At 37.8% G+C, this 22,373-nt stretch overlaps 1 protein-coding gene across 1 annotated transcript in view; it reads left to right on the top strand.

Annotated features, from left to right (window-relative positions):
• The window catches only part of Fmn2 (formin 2), a 297,720-nt gene that overhangs the window by 198,574 nt on the left and 76,773 nt on the right, over positions 1-22,373 (top strand). Inside the window, exon 15 of the mRNA XM_021231917.2 lies at positions 14,168-14,219. Coding sequence (XP_021087576.2) covers positions 14,168-14,219 — 52 coding nt within the window. The remainder of the gene's footprint in view (positions 1-14,167; positions 14,220-22,373) is intronic.

The following is a 22,373-nucleotide window of genomic DNA, read 5'->3' as shown; positions in this document are numbered from 1 at the left end:
GTCTCCATTTTATAATATTGACATTTGAGTTCAGAGGGCTTCATTATTATTACTTTGAGTTTTTGTTGCTTTTTTATTTCTTTCGGATGTTTTTTCCAGTATCTCACTCTAGCCTAGGCTGGGCTGAAGGTCACAATACAGTTCAAGATGACCCTGAACTTCCAATAATCCCCCTGCTTTCACCTCCTTACTACTGGGATTACAGAGCTGGTCTACAATGTCTGGTTCAGAAAGGTTGTTGATGACTGAAATCACACAAAAATTGGAAATTTGGTCACACTGGAGCCAAACCCTGGCAGAGATCGGAGCTATTCTATTTTAATTTAAAAGCTATAATAATAATAATAGGGAATTCAGAGAGATGGCAGACAAAGCTACTGTAGAGTGTTGGCATAGGATGGTAACAACTCAGAAGTTCATTTTTATTAACTGAACTGAAAGAGGGGGATAATTGCTATTTGTGAGAAAGGATGCAGAGACATTGCCATTTCCCATAATACATAATTATTCCATTTTGGATTTCCATGTGCCTTTCTGATAATTCTTAGCATAGCAGAAGTACAAATTGGAGGCAATGCTTGTGAAGAAAACATAGCTCAGGTCTCCACTTCTCTCTGAGGTTTATATTTCCAACAGCCTCTATCACCCTTCTGCAACTGTGGATGAGAATCAGAGTCCTGGAAGGCCTGAGAGGGAATTCATTCCATCTGAGAGCCTTTCCCAAGTGCCTCCTGTCTCTTTCTATTTGAGTGTTCCTGCCAACACATCCTAGTACACATCTCTCACATCTCTATAGTGTCTTACAAGCTGTACTACCTTCAGCATCTAATACATTACAAAGAGCCAATAAAGACCTCATTCCCAGAAGGAAGAATGGCTGCATTTCCGATGCCAGCTCCTGAGTCCTTCTGCCCTACCCATGTTCCTTAGCACTGTGTGAATGGTGCGTCCACCTAAGTGTTGCAACTATTTACACATCCAGTGCGAATCTCAGGTATATTGTAGAATGCAAAAATATTACCACCTTCTATTCACAATTATACATACATTGCACTTACTGTTTCAAATCTTTGGCAATACTTGGTTCTTAGTTTCATTCTTAAATTCTAATGTGTCCTATAAAATGATGTTTTAGTCATGTTCAAGTCCTGGTTATGTGTAAAATATGTTTGTAGTTGGTGTCTCCTTGATATTTTTTTCTAAATACTTTTCTATTGGCACCTTTCATTTTACTACCATGCTATTGGGAAATCTTTGTATAGTTAGGGTATAAAACCTGGTCAGTTACATTGTTGCAAATATTTCTGCATTGAAGCTTGTCCTGTCATATTTCTGATAATTATTGGTCAATTAAATTGTTATAGTCTTTCTTGGGACATTTACTAACCTGTTCTTTGTCAATAAGTAATTTTGCCCTAAGAATCGTCTTGCTGAGGGCCGGGCAGATAGCTCAGTAGGTAAAGTACTTGTTGGGCTAGCTTGAGAAGCTTGAAGCTTGAGGACTGACACAAATATCAGGGTGGAGTATATAACCCCAGTACTGGGAGTCTATAGAGACAGGAAGATCCATCCATCCTAACCAGTCTGCAAACTCTAGGTTCAGTGAGAGACCCTGTCTCAAAAAATAAAGTGGTCAAGATATAGAAGTAGTCACAAGATATCAACTGTAGCTTCATGCATGCCTATACAGGCAAATGTGTCTTCACATAGATGTATGAAATACAGAGAGAGAGAGAGAGAAAGACAGATACAGAGACAGAGACAGACACAGACACAGACAGAGACAGAGACAGAGACAGAGACAGAGGGTGGAGAGAGAGAGGGAGGGAGGGTCTTACTACTCATTTGTGCAGACATGGGCTTTTATTTTGATAGTTTTATTTTCATGTTTAATCTGTAATTTAGCTAAATTTATCTTCATCTGTAGTCTGTGATACAAGTCTGATTTTGTGTCCTATGATGTTTGGTACCACATGAGGTACATTCCATCTCTTCTCTCTTAATAAGCAGTTTCATCTCTGACTTGCAGGCTGTTCTCAGGGCTTTCTTTAGACTATTAGGTTTATTGCCATTTTTTTTCCTAGAGTCTAAGCTTGTAGCTATGTTATTTACTGTAATCTTAAAGAAATCATGAGGTGAAGAAAGGTTTAACATGCATATTCCCTTTAATAATGTAGCTTTCTGCAAAATTTTAGAATCACAATGTCAAGTTTCTTATTAGAATCTTGACACAGTTGCACAAATATCTATATAGATCATTCTGGGGAGAACCAGCATCCCTATGGTGTCCATGCTTCCATCCTATGAACACAGAGCAGAGTGCATGTGTTCAGGACTTCTACATACATGAACAAGTTTTCATGTCTGTCTGAAAGATCTTGCCATCTTGCTAAGGTCTTTACTTTTGGGTAGATGTATTCCTAGAGAACTAATTTGTGACTGTACTTTATGATTTATATTTATGGTATTTGAGTGTACATAGTTTTCAAATAACTATTGTGTTGCTGCTATTTATTATAGACTGCAATTTACTGAACTTTCTTAATAATGTACTAATTGGGGATTTTTAAAGGGTTTCCTTCATCAATGTTGCTAAAAATAATGACAGTTTATTTTCTGCTATTTTCTTTCCTTTCCTTCCATTTATTTTTCCCAGCAATATTGTATTGGCTGCTATGTCCAGTCTAGTACAGAAATAATAGAAGAAATGTCATTTTCAAAGAGGCATGATTAGAGGGATAGAATTATTTTGGCCTTGTTTGCATACTCTCTACCCAAAACTGGTTGAAAATTTTATTTTTATTTAATTTTCCCACTTTACTGCTTCAAATATTATATTCTGCTTCCTTATTTGTGTGTGTGTGTGTGTGTGTGTGTGTGTGTGTGTGTGTGTGTGTATGTCTGTCTGTGTCTGTGTCTGTGTGTTCAAGTAAATGTTTGTGGGCAAATATTGGTATGTTTGAGGCCAGAGGTCACAGACATGCATCTTGCTCAATAGCTTTCCAAGGTGTGTGTGTGTGTGTGTGTGTGTGTGTGTGTGTGTGTGTGTGTGTGTGTGTGTGTGAGGGGGAGAGAGGGGGGTCTCTCACAAAACTAGAACTGACTCATCTAGGTTGAATCTTTGTATCTCCACCACCTCCTGTGCACTGGGATTATAGGCACACTCCAGTGTACACATCCTTTACATAACTTATGAAGGTCCAAGCTCCGTTCCTTGTGCGTGTACGGCGATCACTTCACCAACTGACCCATCCACCTGCCCCCTGTATCTTTACCTTTAAATGTATAACTTTGGAATTATAACACAATTCTTTTGTTATATTATAGTATTTGGATTATTCACAGTTACTAGAGTTAAGCAGAGTAACATGTCTATAATTTCATAGTTACCTCTTTAAGCATATGTGGCCCCCAAATCTAAAACTCTCTCCTATTGCTGCTCCTTCTCATAGCATATGTTAGTTATCTGAGCTTAAACATCCTTCGTGACTACAGCTTTGTACCATTTGACTTCCATCTCCTTCCACCATTTGCCCTGTACAGTCTTCTGTTTCCGTATGTTTGAGGGCTAGAGGGAGTTTGGCTTTGCTTTTATTAGATTCCACATGTTCGTGACATCATACAATATTTTTCTTTCTGTTAACACAATTCTTTAACAAAGTCCGATGTTACTATTTTTGCTTCCCTTTAAGCATTACAAATCTGCAGGCTCTTACTGTTAATCTGACCTATTTATATGTCACTCTTTTGCAGGGGTTTAGCCTTATTCTATGCTTTCTGTGATTCCTAAAATAGAGAATTATCATTTTTTAAGTATTCAGTTTTGGACTTCAGTTTAACAGTCATATTTTCTTTATGTACTGTTTCTTCATCTTATGCCTACCTCCTTAGGTTATTTTTCTACTGTCAGATGGCTGTCCTTTAAAAGCCACTTTGCAATGACCTCAGGAGTGTAAATTGCTCTTATCTGTGTAAAAATTTCCTTATATCACATTTGCTTTTTAGAGACATAGACGTGCTAATCACGAAATATTGGCTCCAAGGCCAATAATACCTTTAGTGGTCTGGAAGCCTTGACTCATCTGTTCCCTGCTGCATTGACAACAACTTTGGTTCAGTTTTTGTCTATTTTTTTCAGCCTGAATTTGCTCTAGGGCCTTATTCATGTTTTCTATTTCTCTTTATATTTGCTTTGGATAATCATCAGGAGGCTCTACCAAACAAGAACTATTTTAAAATAAATTCTATCCTTGTATGTTAATACAATAATTTGTGTGCTAGAGTCCAGTGCACAATGAGGGTTCAGCTCTGTGTTAGAAGACAGGATTCCACTTCCATTCAGAGCTACTACAGGGTAAACACATTTCCACAAAGTCTAATCCATGGGGTGATCCTGTACAGTTTCTGCCTTCAAGCCACCTCCAGATACATTGGAGGATTCTAGCCCTGTTAAAATGTTTTCCTCTTTGTCCATGCAAGGAAAAATTCTAAGTGTCAGTGATAGCCCTGGGAAATGCTGCCCTACACCTCTTTGTTTTAATGGCCTCAGAGAATTTTCCTTTTTTTCTATTAGATTCATTCATGCATTAACTTTTATTTTTTTCTAGTATGTGTGTGTGTGTGGTGTGAAACCCTGCATATCTTGTATCTAGTAAGTCCATAATATTGCTGAAAATAAAGGCCTGCCTTTTTTAAATATTGGAATATGTTTACAATAATTTGTACCAGTGTGTCCTTCCAAATGACTATATTTCATTGTCAAAGCATCTAAACTTATTTGTTAACGTTTGTACTTACCAGCCTTTTTTACTATTATAGAACTATGTATATTTCTCAGCATGTGTAGTTCTTTGTATATAGTACATGTTACATGTTGAACTATTAGATCAATACCTTATCTACGATGCCAGCTTTCTCATACTCTTCTTCACTCTGCTCATTTTCCTTTTTGTTACTATTCCCTGAATCTGCTCCACAGTAGTTCTAAGGCATCAACTCTCCTTTACAACACCAGTCATGCTGGCATCATGTTATTGCATGAACGTGAACAACCTTCTAGTCTCCCACAAAAGGTTATTAATGAAGTGTGGTAATGTTCATTGTAGTGCATCGAAATTGTATGTTTAGAATGTTGCTGGTGTGTCCTCCATGTGAGGTAATTAATGCATAAATAATTGGATGTTTTTATGATTAATTTTGCACAAGGCTGAGTCTGCCGTGAATTTCTGAACAGACGGCCTTGTTTTGTTCTTTTTGTTTGTTTTTTCGAGATAGGTTTTTCTGTATTGCTTTTGAGGTATGCTGGAACACGCTCTGTAGACCAGGCTGGCCTTGAACTCACAAGGATCCTCCTGCCTCTGCCTCCCAGGTGCTGGGATTAAAGTGGTGTGCCACCAAAGCCTGGCTACTGACTTGTTCTTATAGCAGAAAGCTAAATATTTAGAATGTTTTACTATTTTCTTTTTATATTTGTTTTATTTTATGTCTATGTATGTGCACTATATACTCCGAGGAGACTGAAACTTTAGCAAATACATGCAGGGGGTCAGTGGATCCCCTAAAACTGGAGTTACAGGCAACTGTGAGCCACCATATAGGTACTGGAAACTCAACTCAGGTCTTTTGTAAGAACAGTAAGTGCTCTTAACTGCTGAGCCATCTCTCCTACCCTAACTATCTCACAGTCTTTATCTTCTTTTCTCACCCAACTCTCCTTCTTCATGGTGAAAGCTTTTCAACTGATGAAATGCCCTTTACCCTCTATTCCTAGAATTCAATTCATTCTCCACCAAAAAAACCTAAACTTACAAGGATGTGTGAAGTGTCCCTATTCATTGTTGTCATTGTTCTAATCTCTAGCAAGAGGAATAGTATTGATGGGTTGAGTCCATTGCCAGCTACAGTTCATTGTGGTGTTATGTGTCCCATTTGGTTCATATGCTACACAATGTAGATGATCCTATTTTAGCTATTCTTTTCAATGTGCTGGAAGAGTCCCCTCTTTGCTTCAACTTCCAGTTATGTCTCATTGTGTTTTTGTTTTGGATATAGCATATTTTGCTTTGTGTATTTTGAAACTCTGATTCTAGATATATCCATAATTAGAATCAGTTTGTCTTTCTGTTGAATTACTTCTTCAGTGTAGTACTTGACTTTTTTTCTCTAACAACATTTCTCCTTCTAAAGTGTAAGTCATCTAATTTTAATTCAGCCATGTCAGCTTTATTGTGATTGGTGTCTGCATGTTGCCATTTTTATCCTTTGACTTTCAATCTAATCTAAGTACATGTCTGTGTTTTTTAAGTGGATTTCTACTAGATAGCATGGAGCTGAAAGTTGTTATTCTAACAATCCTCCATGCCTTTCAGTTGGAGTGCTTAGACCATTAGTTTGATTAAAAATATGATCGTGTTTAATTTATCTTTACCTCTATATACATTTATCCTATATGATGTTTTATCCCTTCCTTTTATAGATTGGGTTTGTTTTAGTATTCCATATTTCCACTATTAGCTAATACACTATACATCATTGTTTGGTATTTTCAGAATTGCTCTCATGTTCTGTCCCATTTGTCACTATCTTCAAATACAGTCATACCAATCTTCATTGGTACAAAAACCTTAGAGTGACAGGCTTCTATTTTCTTCTTTAATTCTTGCTATTGTCATGCATTCTAGTTCTAGATATATTATAACAGAATCATATCTTATTCCTACCTTTTAGCCAGTTATTTAGAGAATACATACTTCATATCCGTGCTCATCAATAGCACTTTCCAGTTCCCTTCGTTTGTTTATGTAGCTCTAAGGTTTCGTTTCCTTGAACACTCCCCGGTGTGTACATTTCCACGTGTAAAATTGTTCTAGCATGTGAGTGCTTGTAAAGTTTTATTTAGATTCTATTTTTGAACAGTTGTGCTAGACAGCTTTCTATCAATGTGACAAAAGACCTGAGGTGACCCGTTTGAAAAGAGCGATGTTTTATTTTGATTAATGGCTTCTGAGGTTTCATTTCAAGGTCACGTTGGCCCGGTTCTTAGGGAGTATTTGGCAGAAGAAGCTGGTGTGCCTCCTGCATTTGAGAGAAAAAGGAAAACAGAAGGAGGAGGAGGAAGAAAGATTTTTGTCCCAATGTCTGATATGTCCTTCATGGGTGTCTCCCTCCAGTAGGCCCACCTCCTAAAAGTGCTACTACTGTCTGTAAGTAGCATACAGTTTGGGAACTAAGCCTTTAAGAGATACTTACTAAGTCATAGCTGTACGTGTGTGTTTCTACACACAATTTGATAATTGATTCTTCTCTACTTTAAGTTTATGATGAGACATCTGATAGTTTAACAGAATATTCATATATGCAAAGTAGGGTGGGAGTTGATGGTGGTATTTGCAGGGCTATGTTTTTGCTATAGACTATAAAATACAATACTTTTCTTTGCCTTATGCAAAGTCAAAGGTATTTGTCTTTGTTTGGACATATCATTTAAATATGATGCATGATTCAGTCTGATGCCTTGTAAGGCCTCTTTTTAAAACTTGCTTAGGCAAATCAAGAGGAAACATCACTGTGAATGTGCTCATGTGTTATTTATCTGCTCGAGGCTCTCAAGGCTACTCTATGCCTGTTCTCTGCTGGGCTCTTCAGACTTCAGATTTCCAGTTTGACCTTGAAGGACCTCTTGGGTGTTTCTTCCTTAGCAGGTTTTTCCTTGGGTTTGTAGTATTCTCCCATAGACATGTGTCACTTAATACTTAGCAAAACTCAGAAAGACCTTGGGCGTGAGTTCTTCCTCTGCCTTTAAGAAAAGTTGATTTCCAATCTGGACCTCTACCCCTTGCATTTCAGCCACTTCCACCCTCTTAGAATTCCATCCTTATTTCCTAAACCTCCCCAAGGTGATTAGCTTCTGTCTGTGAGTTCCCCCTTCCCAGGCCCATAGTCTGAACACTGACTATAGAAAGCAATGTAGAGAGATGGAGAACTGAGGAGCGCCCGTCCCTGTGATCCCCAAGCTATAGTGAATGCAAACTGTGTCTCATGCATTTTATCCACTTTCCCGGTTGATTAGAGTCAGACAAAGATGGCCCCAGCAATGTCCGGAAGTGTGTGACTTCATTCAAAGTGTATCTCTCTGTGTCCTTCACTCTGTTTTTCTGCTACCACACCTCAGTCCATAGTCCCCAACAAGGCCTTTTTACCAGCTCCTTCCTACCATGCTTCCTGCTTTCTCTCCTTAGGCCTTCCTTCTTAACACCTTGAGTGTTTGCTTCAGAGACTTGTTTCTTTCCATTCTCTGTATACACTCTCCAGTCTCTACATCTCATTATGCCTGGGACTTCCTCATCATTGTAGCCCAAGCTCAGATGCCTTGGCTTCCTGCTCATTGGTGTTTTTCTCAGTAGGCAAATGAGAGTCTCATTTGTCTGTGCTCATGAGAAATTTGATAGTGTTACAACTTTGGAGTCCATTGGCATGACTTTGAATCCTGTCGCTTTCAAGTAATATTTATTTCTAATACCTTGTGTGACATTTTTCACTTTTAATTCCAAGACTGTAAGCTGTAATAATGGAATTTCCTCAGAATTTCCTCAGTGGAGTTTGTTATTGTGGGCTACATATAAAATTAGCCTAGTATTATGCAATGGGCTGTGATACTCCAATATAGTTATTGTTGTCCAATATATGACCATATTTTCTCTCCCCATCAATCATTTTCCTGATCTAAAAGACTATACAAATATACCACATGAACCCTAATAAATGATCACCAAAATGCAATAGATGCTCAAATATTTGTTGAAATATTGGAATGCTCATTTATGTGGCTTTGATTTCTAGAATTGAAATGCCCTCATCTTCAAACATTGTTTTGGCAAGTAATATTAGGAAGAAAAGAAAACACATTGGAGGAGCTTTTATGGTTTTCAGATTTTTATTTCCAGCTGTTTTGATGTTTCAGATTCAGCAGTTAGACTTAGTGGATATTGCTTTTAATATTGAAGGCTCAGCCCTAAGATAAATGTGTTTGCAGTTTTAATATATGACTTATAGTGTTTTGGTTTCCAGCTGAAGGGTGCTCATTTAGAGTCATCTTGGTATCAATGTGTATTCTTAACTGCTTCGGTAGCTTAGTTGTGTCTTGACAAAGGAAGAGACTGGAGTAGGCCTGGGTGTGTCTTCATTTTTATACTATGGTAGTGGAAGTTGAGCAGAGATTGCCAAAGCCTACAGATGGAGTAACATAGAGAGCTTCCAGATAAAATTTGTTTTGAAAGTAGGTGATGTTAAGTATTGTTCTAGTTAGAAATAGACCGCTCTTGTAACAATATTGACAGTGTTTCATGTACATGCATTGAATATTTTCCCAAGTCTTGTCCATTTTGGGTTTTGTAATATTTGGAAGCATTCAGATGAATATATATCAGGCTGTGTAATGGCTTTACTATAGTTTGGGTTTTGCTAAAAACCAAATATATCATAATTTTTAAGTATGTGTGGTTTTCAATTATATGGGTTGTTAACAATAAACATTAATAGTTTATGCTTGCAGATATATATGTGTGTGTATACATACATACATACATATGGATGAAATGATACATTTTTAACATGCAAAGTTGAAATATCCTCAGTACTAACAGGAAACTATGAGTTACTGTAAAATAATACCAAATTTAATGCAGTATTTCCAAGGTACAGGCTTTGCTCCTCCCAAGCCATTCTACAGCAATTGTTTTATTGTCCTAAAAGTTTCAGCAGCATTGGGGAAGGGAATGCAGTGAGGTGAGGCTTGGCTCTTTCTTCTGCTGTCTAAGGGAAAAGTACTCATCACAGAATCATCTTGTCTGGCATGTCGACCCTTCCCAAATTTACTTGACTTTTAGTACATCGTCAAAAGGGGGAGTGTCTTAAGAGTCACAAAACCAAAAGCAATATATTTGCGGTTAAATGACAACCTCCATGACTCAGAGGAAAGGCAGTGCATCTGTCTAAAGGAATAAGCCATACTGGCTGCACTTAAAAGCGACCCAAATGCACATTCATAGCTAATTATAAACAAAACTAGTTAACACTTTAAATAAAAGGAAAAATAGCACAAAGATTTAGAGCCTAGACAAGTAGATGAAAGGGCCCTGAGTTGCCTTCCATCTGATATTACTCAGAGGCAACTCTGTCTCCAATTACCTGGGAATATGTGGCATTCCCTCATGAAAGCTGGAGTTCAGAAAGGGCGTCCGTTCAGTGCCTCTGCTTACTCACAGTCGTTTGGAACAAGGTCAGGAGAAATGTCTTGCATTGCCAGAGAGTCTGGAGCCAGACAGAGACCAGAGACAAGAATCACCAGGTCAGAAGACTAACTTAGTAGGGCAGCAAGCACCAGGAATAATTTGTGAGGTTAGAGGCTCAGGGGAAGACGCATCAGTGCTGCCTGAGAAGATGTCATCAGGAGTGCTGGTTTTAAGTATTCACATGCTCAGTGGCCCAGAACCATCCAAGCCAGTTGCCCCTTTGGTAGAATTGGCCTAAGAGGTTAGTCTTACACCCTAATGCTAAGATAAAAGAGCACAAATAAAAGTAAGTAAAAGATGAAAGCTGCCTCCTAAGAAGTTTAGTGGCAGTTTTTGTTTTGTTTGTTTGTCCCACATCATTATATATGTGTTAAAAAAGAAATGAACTATTTCCCTCTGAAGAATGGGGAGTGAAATCTTACATGAATTCTGAAATGTGAATATTTTTTATGTGAATATTTGCTCATACTTGAATCTTTTATAGATAGCTGATTGTACATATATAGGAAACCACCGCCCAAAAGAACTCAAGCTTTCAAAACTCTTTACAGAATCATGTGCACCGTTAGGAATTACCTACAATTCATTTGTTTTATTTTACTTCGTTTGTGTGTGGGGGGGGGGGTGAGGGTCAAGGAACAATTTAGCAGAATCTTTGCATGGCTCCTGGGAATCAAACTCAAGTTACCAGGCTTGTACGGTTAGCGTCTCCAGCCACTGAGTCATCTCGCCAATCTGCCACAAGCAACTTTTATATCCCGGGGGGAGGGGGGCACTTTAGGAAATAGTCATGTAACATGTTTGTGGTGCTTGTGGAAAGTTACCTTGATTTCTGTAACCTTTAGCAAAGTCGTAGTAAGTGTCTCTGCAGATGCACCTGTGCTGAGATTTTGATCAGTGTGCATAAATAGCTTGTACCCTCCCACACCCCTTGGTGAAGGCAGATTTTTTTTTTTTACTGGTTGCAATCACATTTGATTTCAATTGTCTGGATTCAGTACCCCAAGCAGCCACAGCTTGCTGTGTCACCAAGTTAGCATCAAAATCTATGTCATAGTGAAGCCTGCTTTTTGTACAAGTGACCCCAAAAGGAAACTCTGACAATAAATCATTTATTGCATTTTTTGTGCAGCGCATCATGCTACATGAAGTATGAACCCCAACTTTTAAGGCATTTTGTTATGTTGAACAAAGACCTGGCAGATAATGGGCAAGTGTCCTATCATTCAACTCCATCCCCAACCCTTGGATGTGAAACAACGTTTCACTGTGTAGGTCAGACCACCAGGAAGTTTGGTCCCCCAACCCTCATTCTAGCCTCCTATATTCTGGGATAACAGATCTATGCCACCATGCCTCTCACTCAGAATCTATTTTCTTTCTTCAGATTACAATACAAAAGGAAATCTGCCTTCTTCCTGACTTGTTGACTCTCCATTAAGAGTTGAAATTTGGCCTTTAATGAGCTCTCTTTGATCTCTAAATTGACTGTTTATCAAAGCTGATTAGAGTTTCAATACACAAATCCCTGTAGCTTGAAAATCAGGCAAAAATAATGGATAGTAGAGAAGTCCCAAGCATCGTCTGTTATTCTAATTTGACTTTATTATTGTAGCCTGGTTCTTAGGCTTGGTAAGGAGATCTGTTTTTATGTTTTAGTTCTTTGGTATGGGTCAATCTCCTGCCACATTGGATTAAAGTGGTTTGCGTTTTAATTTTTTTTAAGCCAACTTTGTCAGGCACTGAAACAAGAGCTGTGTTGGTACACATCAAAAGGAATTATTATTGTGAACTACCAAGACTCACTTTGTTCCCTTTTATCATGATTTAAGTGTGTACATTTTTAAAAAGCTGCAAGAATATGTTTTCCATATCTTAATATGATGTCAAAACATTTTAAACAGTGATTGGTTCATGTCAAGATTTTTTAGGTCTTCAGTTCCCAAACTTAAGGAAGACATTTGCTTTATATATACTGGTCATTGTAGACATTGTGCTAAATAATTTGCATATGTTGACAAGTGAATCTGATTGCCAAAAGTCACGTGGCTCACATTAATCTCATGGGAATTGAAGATAGCTCTTGGGAGTATCCGTTTCATGTGCTTTTAGTTTCATAAATCATTTACTTGGATCTTCTAAAATAGTCCAGAAATTACTTCCATCAATTCTTTTAATCTGTGTATTTTTCAAGAAAATGAGCAAACAAAAAAAATATCCTTTGTTGAAGTAATGTTCATTCAGACTGCTTTTGTTATTTCCCCTTGAAGGCACTGTATATGATTCTAGAATTGTTTCTGGAAGCTTACCCTGTTTTCTTTTAGGTACCTAAGGCTGTTTTTTATCACAGTATGTTTACAATAGAGTCTTTTAGAGTGGAGTGTCTAATGTGCACCCCAGTCTTCAGTGCTACTAATGATAGACCTGTAAACCCCTGTAAGCAATCTAAAGTAAAGAAAGGAAAGGAAAGGAGAAAAAACAAAAACAAAAAAAGAACCTGCTGCAGCTCAAATGATTCCTGTTAAAGGTTGACATCCACTGCAAAGAGTGTCAGCCTGACACTGTGTCAGGACAATACAGATGCTGTACAGACCTTCAGTCAGAACAGTCGTTAAAACTGTAAAACCTTAATGAATGTAAGCTGTGCTATTGTGTTTTAAGTAGTGAGAGAGACACTTTAACAATTCCCAAGGGATCATGAGTTTTATTTCGACAATGCTGCCTTTTTTTATGATTGTAGAGTTGATTAACTTACTCTACTCTGCTCTATTTTGCCTTCTGATTTCTCCAAATGGCCCCAAATGTTACACAGTGGGAAATGATTATAAATAAACTACTTCTTTGTTTACTATTTAGTGTTTTTTTAATCGTATGCAGGTCTCTTTTTATGGGAGAGATGTTATGAAGACTGTGTAGGTGTGATATATAGTCTCCTATAGCTGTGGGTGGGTAATAATCATGAAATTGTTAATTTGTGAAGTCATAACTTACCTTTTACAGGCTTTAGAATAGACCAAAAATAATGAGTGCCTGGCTTAATAGTGTCTATGAAATATTTATGCCAAATAATATATGTACAAAGGAAGAGAGGAAGGTTGTAGAATATTTCCATAACTTACTGGAATTCTTACTTCTCAAAGAAGGTGAAAGTTGCTGTTATATGTTTTAGTTAATGGAGTCACTATCTGATTTTTAAGTAATTTGAAATCTTCATTCCTGTTCTAAGTCTGATCCATGAGTTCATGTCAGGCATCTATATTTTTAGGGGACGACAAAATAGAACAATTGAAGCTAAGTTTGAAGCGCAGTGATAGAGCACTTTCCTCGCACATGAGAGGTCCCAGATTTGATCCCTACCTCTGATATACATCTATATCAGATAAATGGGTGCATAATTACATCCCCCTTTTAGAGAAGATGATTTTAGTCACTTGAGATCTATCCCAAAACACATGACTACAAAGTGTTTAAAATGTGTATCACCTTCATTTGTTTATATTTCCAAATTGATGGTTGTACCTGTGCTTGAGAGAATTATTTTCAACAAATGTATTGATGTTTAAGGCCTGGCGTATTCAATACAACCATGAGAGTAGTATGTCCATTCCTTAGGCCACTGTGTCAGGGGCAAATCAATTATCCAAAACTTAAAAATGTTGGTTGGTTATGTAAAAATCTTGTATGTCCACATATTAGTGTCATTTCAATCTAATTTAATAATATGTCTAGCATATCAGTGACATTAATAGGGTTAAGATAATATCTGGCTGGAGAACATTAGAGTTCATGGTTAAATCTGGTCCATGTTGTTTTGATTGTATGCTCTCTGAGATGGAAGAGCCCTGTACTTATCTCACCTCTTCTTCTTGCACGTTTAGCCAAAATTGATCAAGAGTCACAAGAGGCCGCCCTGACAGAGACTCATAAATGGTAAGGTATCACTTCCCTTTAATATAATATGTCTTCTCAGAATAGCTTTATGAAAGTTTTGCGTTTGTTTTCATCCTAGGGAACCAGTAATTGATTGTAGGATATTTTGGTGTTTTGTTTTGTTTTGTTATTTTTAAGCAAACAGTTGGAATGTAATGTAAGTATGTACTTTGGGTCCACAGTGAATTTCTGAAAGCTGCTATGACACATAATTCTGTAATTTCTAAGTTGGAAGGAACAGCTTCACCCCTTTCTGATGGGATTCAGATGTAAGGAAATGCAAGTTTACACAAGATATGGAGAAACTGAATTTTATTTTGGTTGTCCTTATTTTTTGTTGGCATAAAAATAATGGGTGTTATTATGACATCTTTATAAATGCTTATCATTGTACTTTGTTTATATTTGTTCCTCACTATCTTCTTTACTCTCTTAATTTACTTTGATCTACTTAGCAATTTTATTTTCAAGGCTTAAATATGCCATTCCATGATTTCCTGTCTTTTAGGAATTGTGTCAAGTAATAGGATGTTATTCTCATGTGTTTGTCTTTCTGGATTGACACTTTTCTCGCATAGCTTTTCTTTTATTTCTCTTGTACTTTGAGCATCTTGATTGTAATGTGCCATCAAGAAGTTCTGTATTCATGTCTATTTGGGATTCTAAAATCTTCTTGTGATTGGATTCCCATTTCTTTCCCTTAATTTGAGGAATTTTCTGCTCTAATGTCACTGAATAGATTCTCAAAGACTTTAGTGTTTACCTCAGTTCTTACCATTACCCCATCATAAATTTTGAGTCTTGATTGTGTGCTGGGGTTCTTGGGTTGTGGTCACGGTCACTGACTTTTTTCCCCATGGTGTTTCATGTCATATTTCCTCAACACCTTCTCTTCCTTCCTTGGTGTTCTGCCTTCTGATTGGTTAACTGTATTGTAATAATGATTTTTCACTGTTTTTTAAATTTTATTTAATCATATAGTTTTTCATTTCCAGCATTTCTTGCTAATTATTATTGTTATTACTATTATTAATCTCAGTTTTCTTGATGATTTTCTTTTTGGTATTGTAAACTTTTCCATCCAGTTTGCCGGCTTTCTGTTTTTGACTTTTCTCTCAAGGTCTTGGATTGATACATTAGTTTTTTTCAGTTCATTTATTTGCAATTTCCTTGAGGTCCTAAGTCAGTTTTACACACACAATTGTTAAATTATCTTACCCACCTCAGCTTTTTAATTTAGTAGCTGAGGAATTACAATATTTTAGTCATACTTCCTTGAATTTTCATGTTTGTGTTACATTTTGTCCCTTTCTTGTTTGCATATCTCTTCCAGGGATTGTTTATTGAATGGCCTTCTGTCAGGGAGAAGTTTTCAGCAGAGGTAATGATAAAATATATTGCGTTTAGGTGAAGCCTCTGTTTACCACTTCCTGCTGCAAAAACATAGCACAGGCCTGGGAAGTTGGCTCACTTCTCTTCTGACTCTTGTTCTTAGACCCATAAGCATTTGTCTGGTCTCCTGTCTCTCTCTTTTTGGATTTCCAAAGGTCCCCCCCTCTTTCTGTCCTTTGAATATTGTTTTCTTTCCTTATCCTGATTTTTCTTCTTTGCTCTGAAGCTTGGAGACAGCTTCTAATCCATCATCTTACTCAACAGTCCTCAGGAGCTTGTTTCAAGAATAAAAGTTGGAAGAGTTAGCGATAGAAAACTTCCAATTCAGTATATAAAGTAACTGCACAGAGGAATTCCTGGACTTCCTTAGGTGAGCTGCAATTCTGGAATAAGGATTTGTAGTCAGGGACATTGTGGGAAAAATACCTCAGAATCTCCATCTCCATCTTTACCACTTCTTCCTCTCTGTTTTAGTCATTCTCTAGGGAAAAATCTTTTTTTCTGAAGAACACTGATGAGTAACAAAGAGAAAAATGAAAGAAACGTATATACAGTAAGACCCCATAAGGAAGAGATGGGGGTAGGTGGCCTTGAAACTGAGGGAAAGCTGAGGAGAAATTGACTTGGCAAACCAGTTCACGTGCTTATAGACGCTAGCAAGTCTACAGTTAACCAAGCAAAGCTGGAGGAGCTTATATTACAGTCTTGATTCTATATGCTGTCTGGAGACAGCATTCCTTCCTACTTGAGCTCCTCAGCAGAAGCATTTCAACTGACAGGATGGGACCCATCTGTGTTGTCAAGGGAATCCGTGTTCCTTAAAGTCTACTGACTGGAGTATTAATTGCATCTCAAAGCTGCCTTCACAACAACCAGACAGTTGTCTCAACCCCATCTAGACATCGTAACCCACCTAAGGACATACGACAACTACGAATCATACTCAAAAGAGACACTGATTCCTCTTGAGAAAAGAATCTTAGTGAATAAATTCCTTTATTAGGCAAGTTCTTAATAGTCTCCACACAGATACCACACATTCAGCAGCTCTTGAGTTGATAGCAAATACTGTGCTAGGCAAACTGATGAAAAAGTTGGCAAGTTCTAAGAAAGCAAAATCTGAAGTCAAGACATAAATTATAAAGAAACACTAATTCAGTGAGTTGAAAACACTAATGATAAAATGTTTGGTACAACAATCATTTTAATGTTTAGAAATAAAAATAAGTAATGGGTTATCTGAAACATTTGACATTTCCCCCAAAATGTATTTTTCTACCATTTGTCTTGCAATTCTATGTATCCCAGGCAAAACTCAGTAGTAGCTCTGTTAAGGAAGACAGTGTAACTCTTCTAAGGGCCTTTGCTTTTGAGCTTTTGTGCTAAGACCTTAAACTAGTATTAAAACCACAGCTAAATAGCATTTACTTTGCTCTCTGGTGGATGTTTTAGTACTTGTAAGTGATTCATAGATGTCATCTACTATGTTATTGTTGCGCAGTTATCATCATCAGAGATTAAATATGGCTGTCGGGCTGGGGCTATGGGGCAGTTAGCGAGGTGCTTGCTTCACAAACCTGAGTTCAGCCTGATGGCTCCCATGCAGAAAGCTGATGATGGTAGTGTGCATCTATAATCCCGGTGTTGGCAATGCATGGGCAGCAGGATTCCTAGGTCTTGTAGGCAAGCTTGTCCTGCTAAATGGGTGATTTATAGGTTCAGCAGGAGATCCTGCTTTGAAAAGGAGGGTGGAAAATTATAGAGAAAGATACCCCAATGCTAACCTCTGGCTTGCATAAAAACACACAGATACATGCACAAACACATATACACACGTGCATACTCACATACATATACACCCCTGGTGGTAGAAATAGTCCATGAAGAGAAAACCATAAGGGAAAGAGGCTGCACACCTGGGGTTCTGCTTGCAAATGTCACTTTGGGTGAAGTGAGCCACTGTCTTCTCCTTGCTGCTCTGCCTAAGAGACCTGACTGTTTTAGGAATAGAACTGGAAGAATTCCAAATCTAAAGACTTTGTCAATAAAAAAATGACATTTTTGGCAGAGAAAAAAATGAAGAGCATTCTTGTATCCCATGGTGCAGTATAGCAGAGGGCTAAACTTGGCCAAACTTATCGGAAGTTTAACAGAAAGAATGGGAGACATACAAAAAGGATCCTTCTTGAATCATAGTTGATACTGGAAGTTTAGACATCTGCACATGCTCTCCTGTGAACCTCAGACCAGGATAGGACAGACAGAAGCCTTCCGTAGTCTGATTTAGGATCCCTTGCTGCATGGTGCAAGCCATATAACCTCTGACCAACCTCTGGCTGAACGGTTCTGACTCTGAGAACTCCCAGGATGCCAGAGTTAAAAATAAAATCTCACAATATTTACACTCCATGACCCATGTTTGCCAGTACTAAGTGAGTTCCTGCTTCTGAAGAATTGCATACGAGCCAGGAGAAATGTTTTTGCTTGGTGTGCTGAGAATACCACTCTGTCAGGTTGACTGGCTCTTCTCAGGCTTATGGGGAAATGGTCAGTTTTCACCAAATTCTAAAGTTCCATGTCCCCTTTGTAACGGTGAAACCTCAGCTATGTTCTGTACCCTGATACCTGCTACCCCCACTAGTGGATCACATTAGAACTCAAAGCCTTGGTCTTTTATGACACTCCTCTTTGTTCTTGACTTGGCTTCCCTACAGTCAGCTAAAACTGAGACAAAGCATACATAATACTCATTACAACTGGGTTCTAGATGTGTTGGTTCACTCAACAAGACCATTGAAAAGGTGAGCCGAAGTCATGTTCATTTAGACCTACAGTGTCTCATCTTCTTTCTAATTTTTATCTTTATTCTTGTTATTTTCTATGTACCATGTTATCATAAGTCAAATGAAATCCATCCTGGGGATAAAATCTGGAACAAACAAACTTGGTCTTTTTGTGTAAGTTTGTGCTCCCAAACTTGGTCTTCATTTCCCCAGTCTTCCATTAGCCTTTTCTGACCTTGAGACAGAAAATACACTGGGACATTTCACTTCAGTGAATGTATTGGCAGCCTCTTAAGCAAAGGGATTTTCGCCATAATTCTTGGTTTACTTGTTTGTTTGTTTGTTTGTAATTTAAATCTGGGTCATATGGAGAATGATTAGGAAGACTTTTTTTTACATTCTGTGAGAGATCCATAGATGGCCTGGTGATACCACATCACACTGTATAGTCACCGATGCTCCTGGGAGAGAGGTAAGATTGTGTGACGGACAGAGCCTTTCTGGTTCATTGGAGCCAAGCTCTATTTCTTCAGAAATGTAGCAGGTGAACCACTCCGTAGTATCTGGGACTCTCCTTCCTCTGCCCTCTGAGGCCTCAGCAATGGAGTGTCTTGTTCTTTGCAATGCACAAAGCTTCTTCGGGTATGGTTGATGAGAGAATTTCCTAGAGAAACTTGGGAAATGTTTGCTAAGCTGAAAGTACACGTGCACATTCACATCCATGCACATGCCCACAGACACCCAAGCATACAAAACTTCATACACACACACCCATGCACACTCCACACACAGACATGCAGATGGGGCACAGATATAGAAAGAAATGAAGTAAAAAATGCACTATTCACAAACACACACACATATGCTCATGAACACATACATACAGGTGCACATACTTACAGGCAGACAGATAGGTATGCATACAGCACACAGAAATACACCCTGTCACATATACACACACATACAGGTACACACATACAACCATATGTGTGTACACAAACATACACACATTGGCACATACACATACACACAGGAGCACAGTGTGAGCTCCTATTGAGAAACAATTGCACCCAATAGGCATTTGTGCTGTATGCTTTTTATAAAATAACTTCCAAAATGAATAAACTATTATCAAGAAAGTTTTAATTATTGTCTAAAAAAGATACAGTGATTTTTTCCATTTTATTATTTCATAACTAAATAAAATATGCCAGAGAAAGTTTGGTATGCGTTTTAAATATTTTTCTTATATTCCATTTACTAGCATGATAGTGTTATGTACTAGAAATGCATTCACACATTTTCTATTGTACAAGTGGAACTTTGAATTCTTATTTATATGTATAAAGTACACCCCTTCTGAATAGGTGGGATGACTGAGCTTAGCAGTTAGTTCTCCTGGACATCTACATACTGTTTTTAAAATCTTTAATTTTTATATTTATTTGTATGTGAGAGAGGAAAGAAAGAGAGAAAGAGAAAAAGAAAAAAAGACATGTCTAGAGTACATCTGTGGGTGTGCAAGTGTCATGTCCACATGTAGAAGTCAGAGGACAACTTGTGGGAGTTGATAATCTCCTTCTGCCATATGGGGCCTGGGGCTTCCATTCAAGTTGTCAGGCTTGACAGTAAAGACATTACTCCTGGGCTGTCTTCCCAAGTTACTCAAACTGCTTTTTAAGATGTTTCAGAATAGGAGTCTCTTTCCTTGGGGTGCTAAAAATAAAGATGGACTGTGACCAATCAGCCTTCCTTCTTCCCTTTCTTGGGTTCAAGATTGACTCCAGTCTTTAAGCATATTAGCCCCATACTCTGCACTAGCCATACTCTCAGCTCCTGTAGGTCATCTCATCATAAGACAACAGTTAAGGTTTGGAATATGAGGTGGTGTGCTATGACATGCTGCTTTCTGTACCTGACATGGCCTGGACATTGCAGTTCTGATCACAGAAGCTATGTCTACCTTTGTGAGGTCTACACACATAAAATAGTATGAAGGTAGGAGGCTAAGTAGCTGTGAAGAGAGGGGGTGATGAGCAGGAGTGAAAGGAGATACGAAAGAGTAAGAGGTTTGGTATGAATTGGAGACATTATATACACATATGAAGCTGTCAAGGAATTGAAAGATGGAAAACAATCAATTACCACAATTCTCTTGAAGCTTTATTATGAGATGAGGCTTTGACTGTATGGTTTGTAATTTACTTGAACTACTTCTTAGGGTCTTTTAAAATTAATTTTAAGAAATATGGGGCAGGATTTTGCTATTTAACCCAGACTAATCTTAAACTCCAGATACTCCTGCCTTACAGTTTTGAGTATTGAGATTGCAAGTGTGTGCCACCATTAACTAACATTAACCCACCCCCTTAAAGAAAACATGGTAGCTTCTCCCTCCCTTAATATTGTATTTAAATATAAACATAGACATTGGAAAAAACTGTTTCCAACAGAAAGTGATAGTAAGATAAGAAAGCAAATTTTTAGAAGAATTTTAATTCGCAGATCTTAAAACTACATACTATTTCTGCATGCAACATCACTGGAGTGATATTTCACCAAAGCCAAGATTGCATAACAAATGAGTTGACATGGAAAAATAATCTTTCATGCAAAATAAAGAGAAAAGAGGCAGGAGAAGGGGGTAGCTGTTAGGTCCCAAAGGTTTCATATAGTATCTAACTGTCGGTTCATCATGGGAGAGAAAATATTCAATCAGTCCTGACTGATACACACATACTTTATCATGTTTAGTGACTTTTAGAGTGTCAGTTTGTAAAGTGTTTATCCAAGGAATGGACTTCTGGCACGAGGATAAAATGAAAAGTGAAATGTTTAGTTCCTAATAGTCATATTTTGCAGAGTCTTTCTGAGTAACTATCCAGAGATGAATAGAAAGACTACAGGTCTTGTTTATCTGCTGATGCTGGCAGACCATAGTGGCTCCAGCCTGGTATTCAAACTGAAGTGACATGGAATGTCTTTGCAGAACCCCTAAACAATGACATCATTCTTTTAGCAATATTGATAAAGTCAAGCAAAGTTAAGAGTTTCTTACTCCCCAATTTGGATTTTTGACTTAACTCTCTCAGATCCTGCCAGGAGGCTTGCTATTTCAAGGCTAGAAGAACAAGTTTGAGGCCTCCAGGAAAGATAGTAGATATCTGGATATCCTGCTTTTTATCTTTAGGTCATGTAGTACCTTTTAGGCTGAGCACTTTGTAAAAATGAATTTACCTCTGTGGCAGAATAACTTAATCTTTTGTAGAAATCCATTGACCTTTTATCAGTGTGAGAACCATGGCTCCCAAAGCAGCTTCTGTGGCTTTTGAGGGAGGGAGATGGTTATGAAAAGCTGTTACTTTCAGCTTTTGTGCATTCACAATAGGAATGCTTTAAGACTGTCTTCTGAGAACGTTAGTGCCTTTCCCACCCCATGACCAGTCAGAATAGTAAGACTTCAGAACTGTCTTCTTCCCAGAGTGTTAGTGCCCTCCTCTGCCCTGTTGTAGATAAAAATTATGAGGGAAAATCCACTAAAGCTTTTCTGACCTTTTATCATTTATGGTAAGAAATGGCCAGTTACATGAAGTCAAGTTCTTTCATACTCCAATATTTAAAAGTAGTTGGAGGTCTAGACTACACAAAACTATCTTCAGAAGCCCCCACATTGATACAACTAGAACTCTTGAATGTTTTCCTCCTAGGAACAAGAAAAAGAGTCATCACATCGCTATGTTTTTAGTGGTGACTCTAATCACTGTGGGTTTGACGTATATGTGGTTAGTGATAGAACAGGAGGAAATAAGATGAAAACGTAGGGGGATAGATTCTTCCCAGTTTTGTTCTTTACGAAATAGATGGTAGAAATAGAAGGGCAGAGGTTAATAATTGAAGTTATCAGGTGTAATTAAGCATAATAGAATAATTCATTTGGGTGTATGCCTTGAGAGGTCATGCTTCCAGCAGGGTAGCTACT

Source organism: Mesocricetus auratus, unplaced genomic scaffold, assembly GCF_017639785.1.
Source record: "Mesocricetus auratus isolate SY011 unplaced genomic scaffold, BCM_Maur_2.0 Super-Scaffold_100676, whole genome shotgun sequence".
Classification (NCBI taxonomy): domain Eukaryota; kingdom Metazoa; phylum Chordata; class Mammalia; order Rodentia; family Cricetidae; genus Mesocricetus; species Mesocricetus auratus.
The sequence above is the reverse complement of the archived record's forward strand: the minus strand, read 5'-3'. Positions and strand labels throughout refer to the sequence as shown.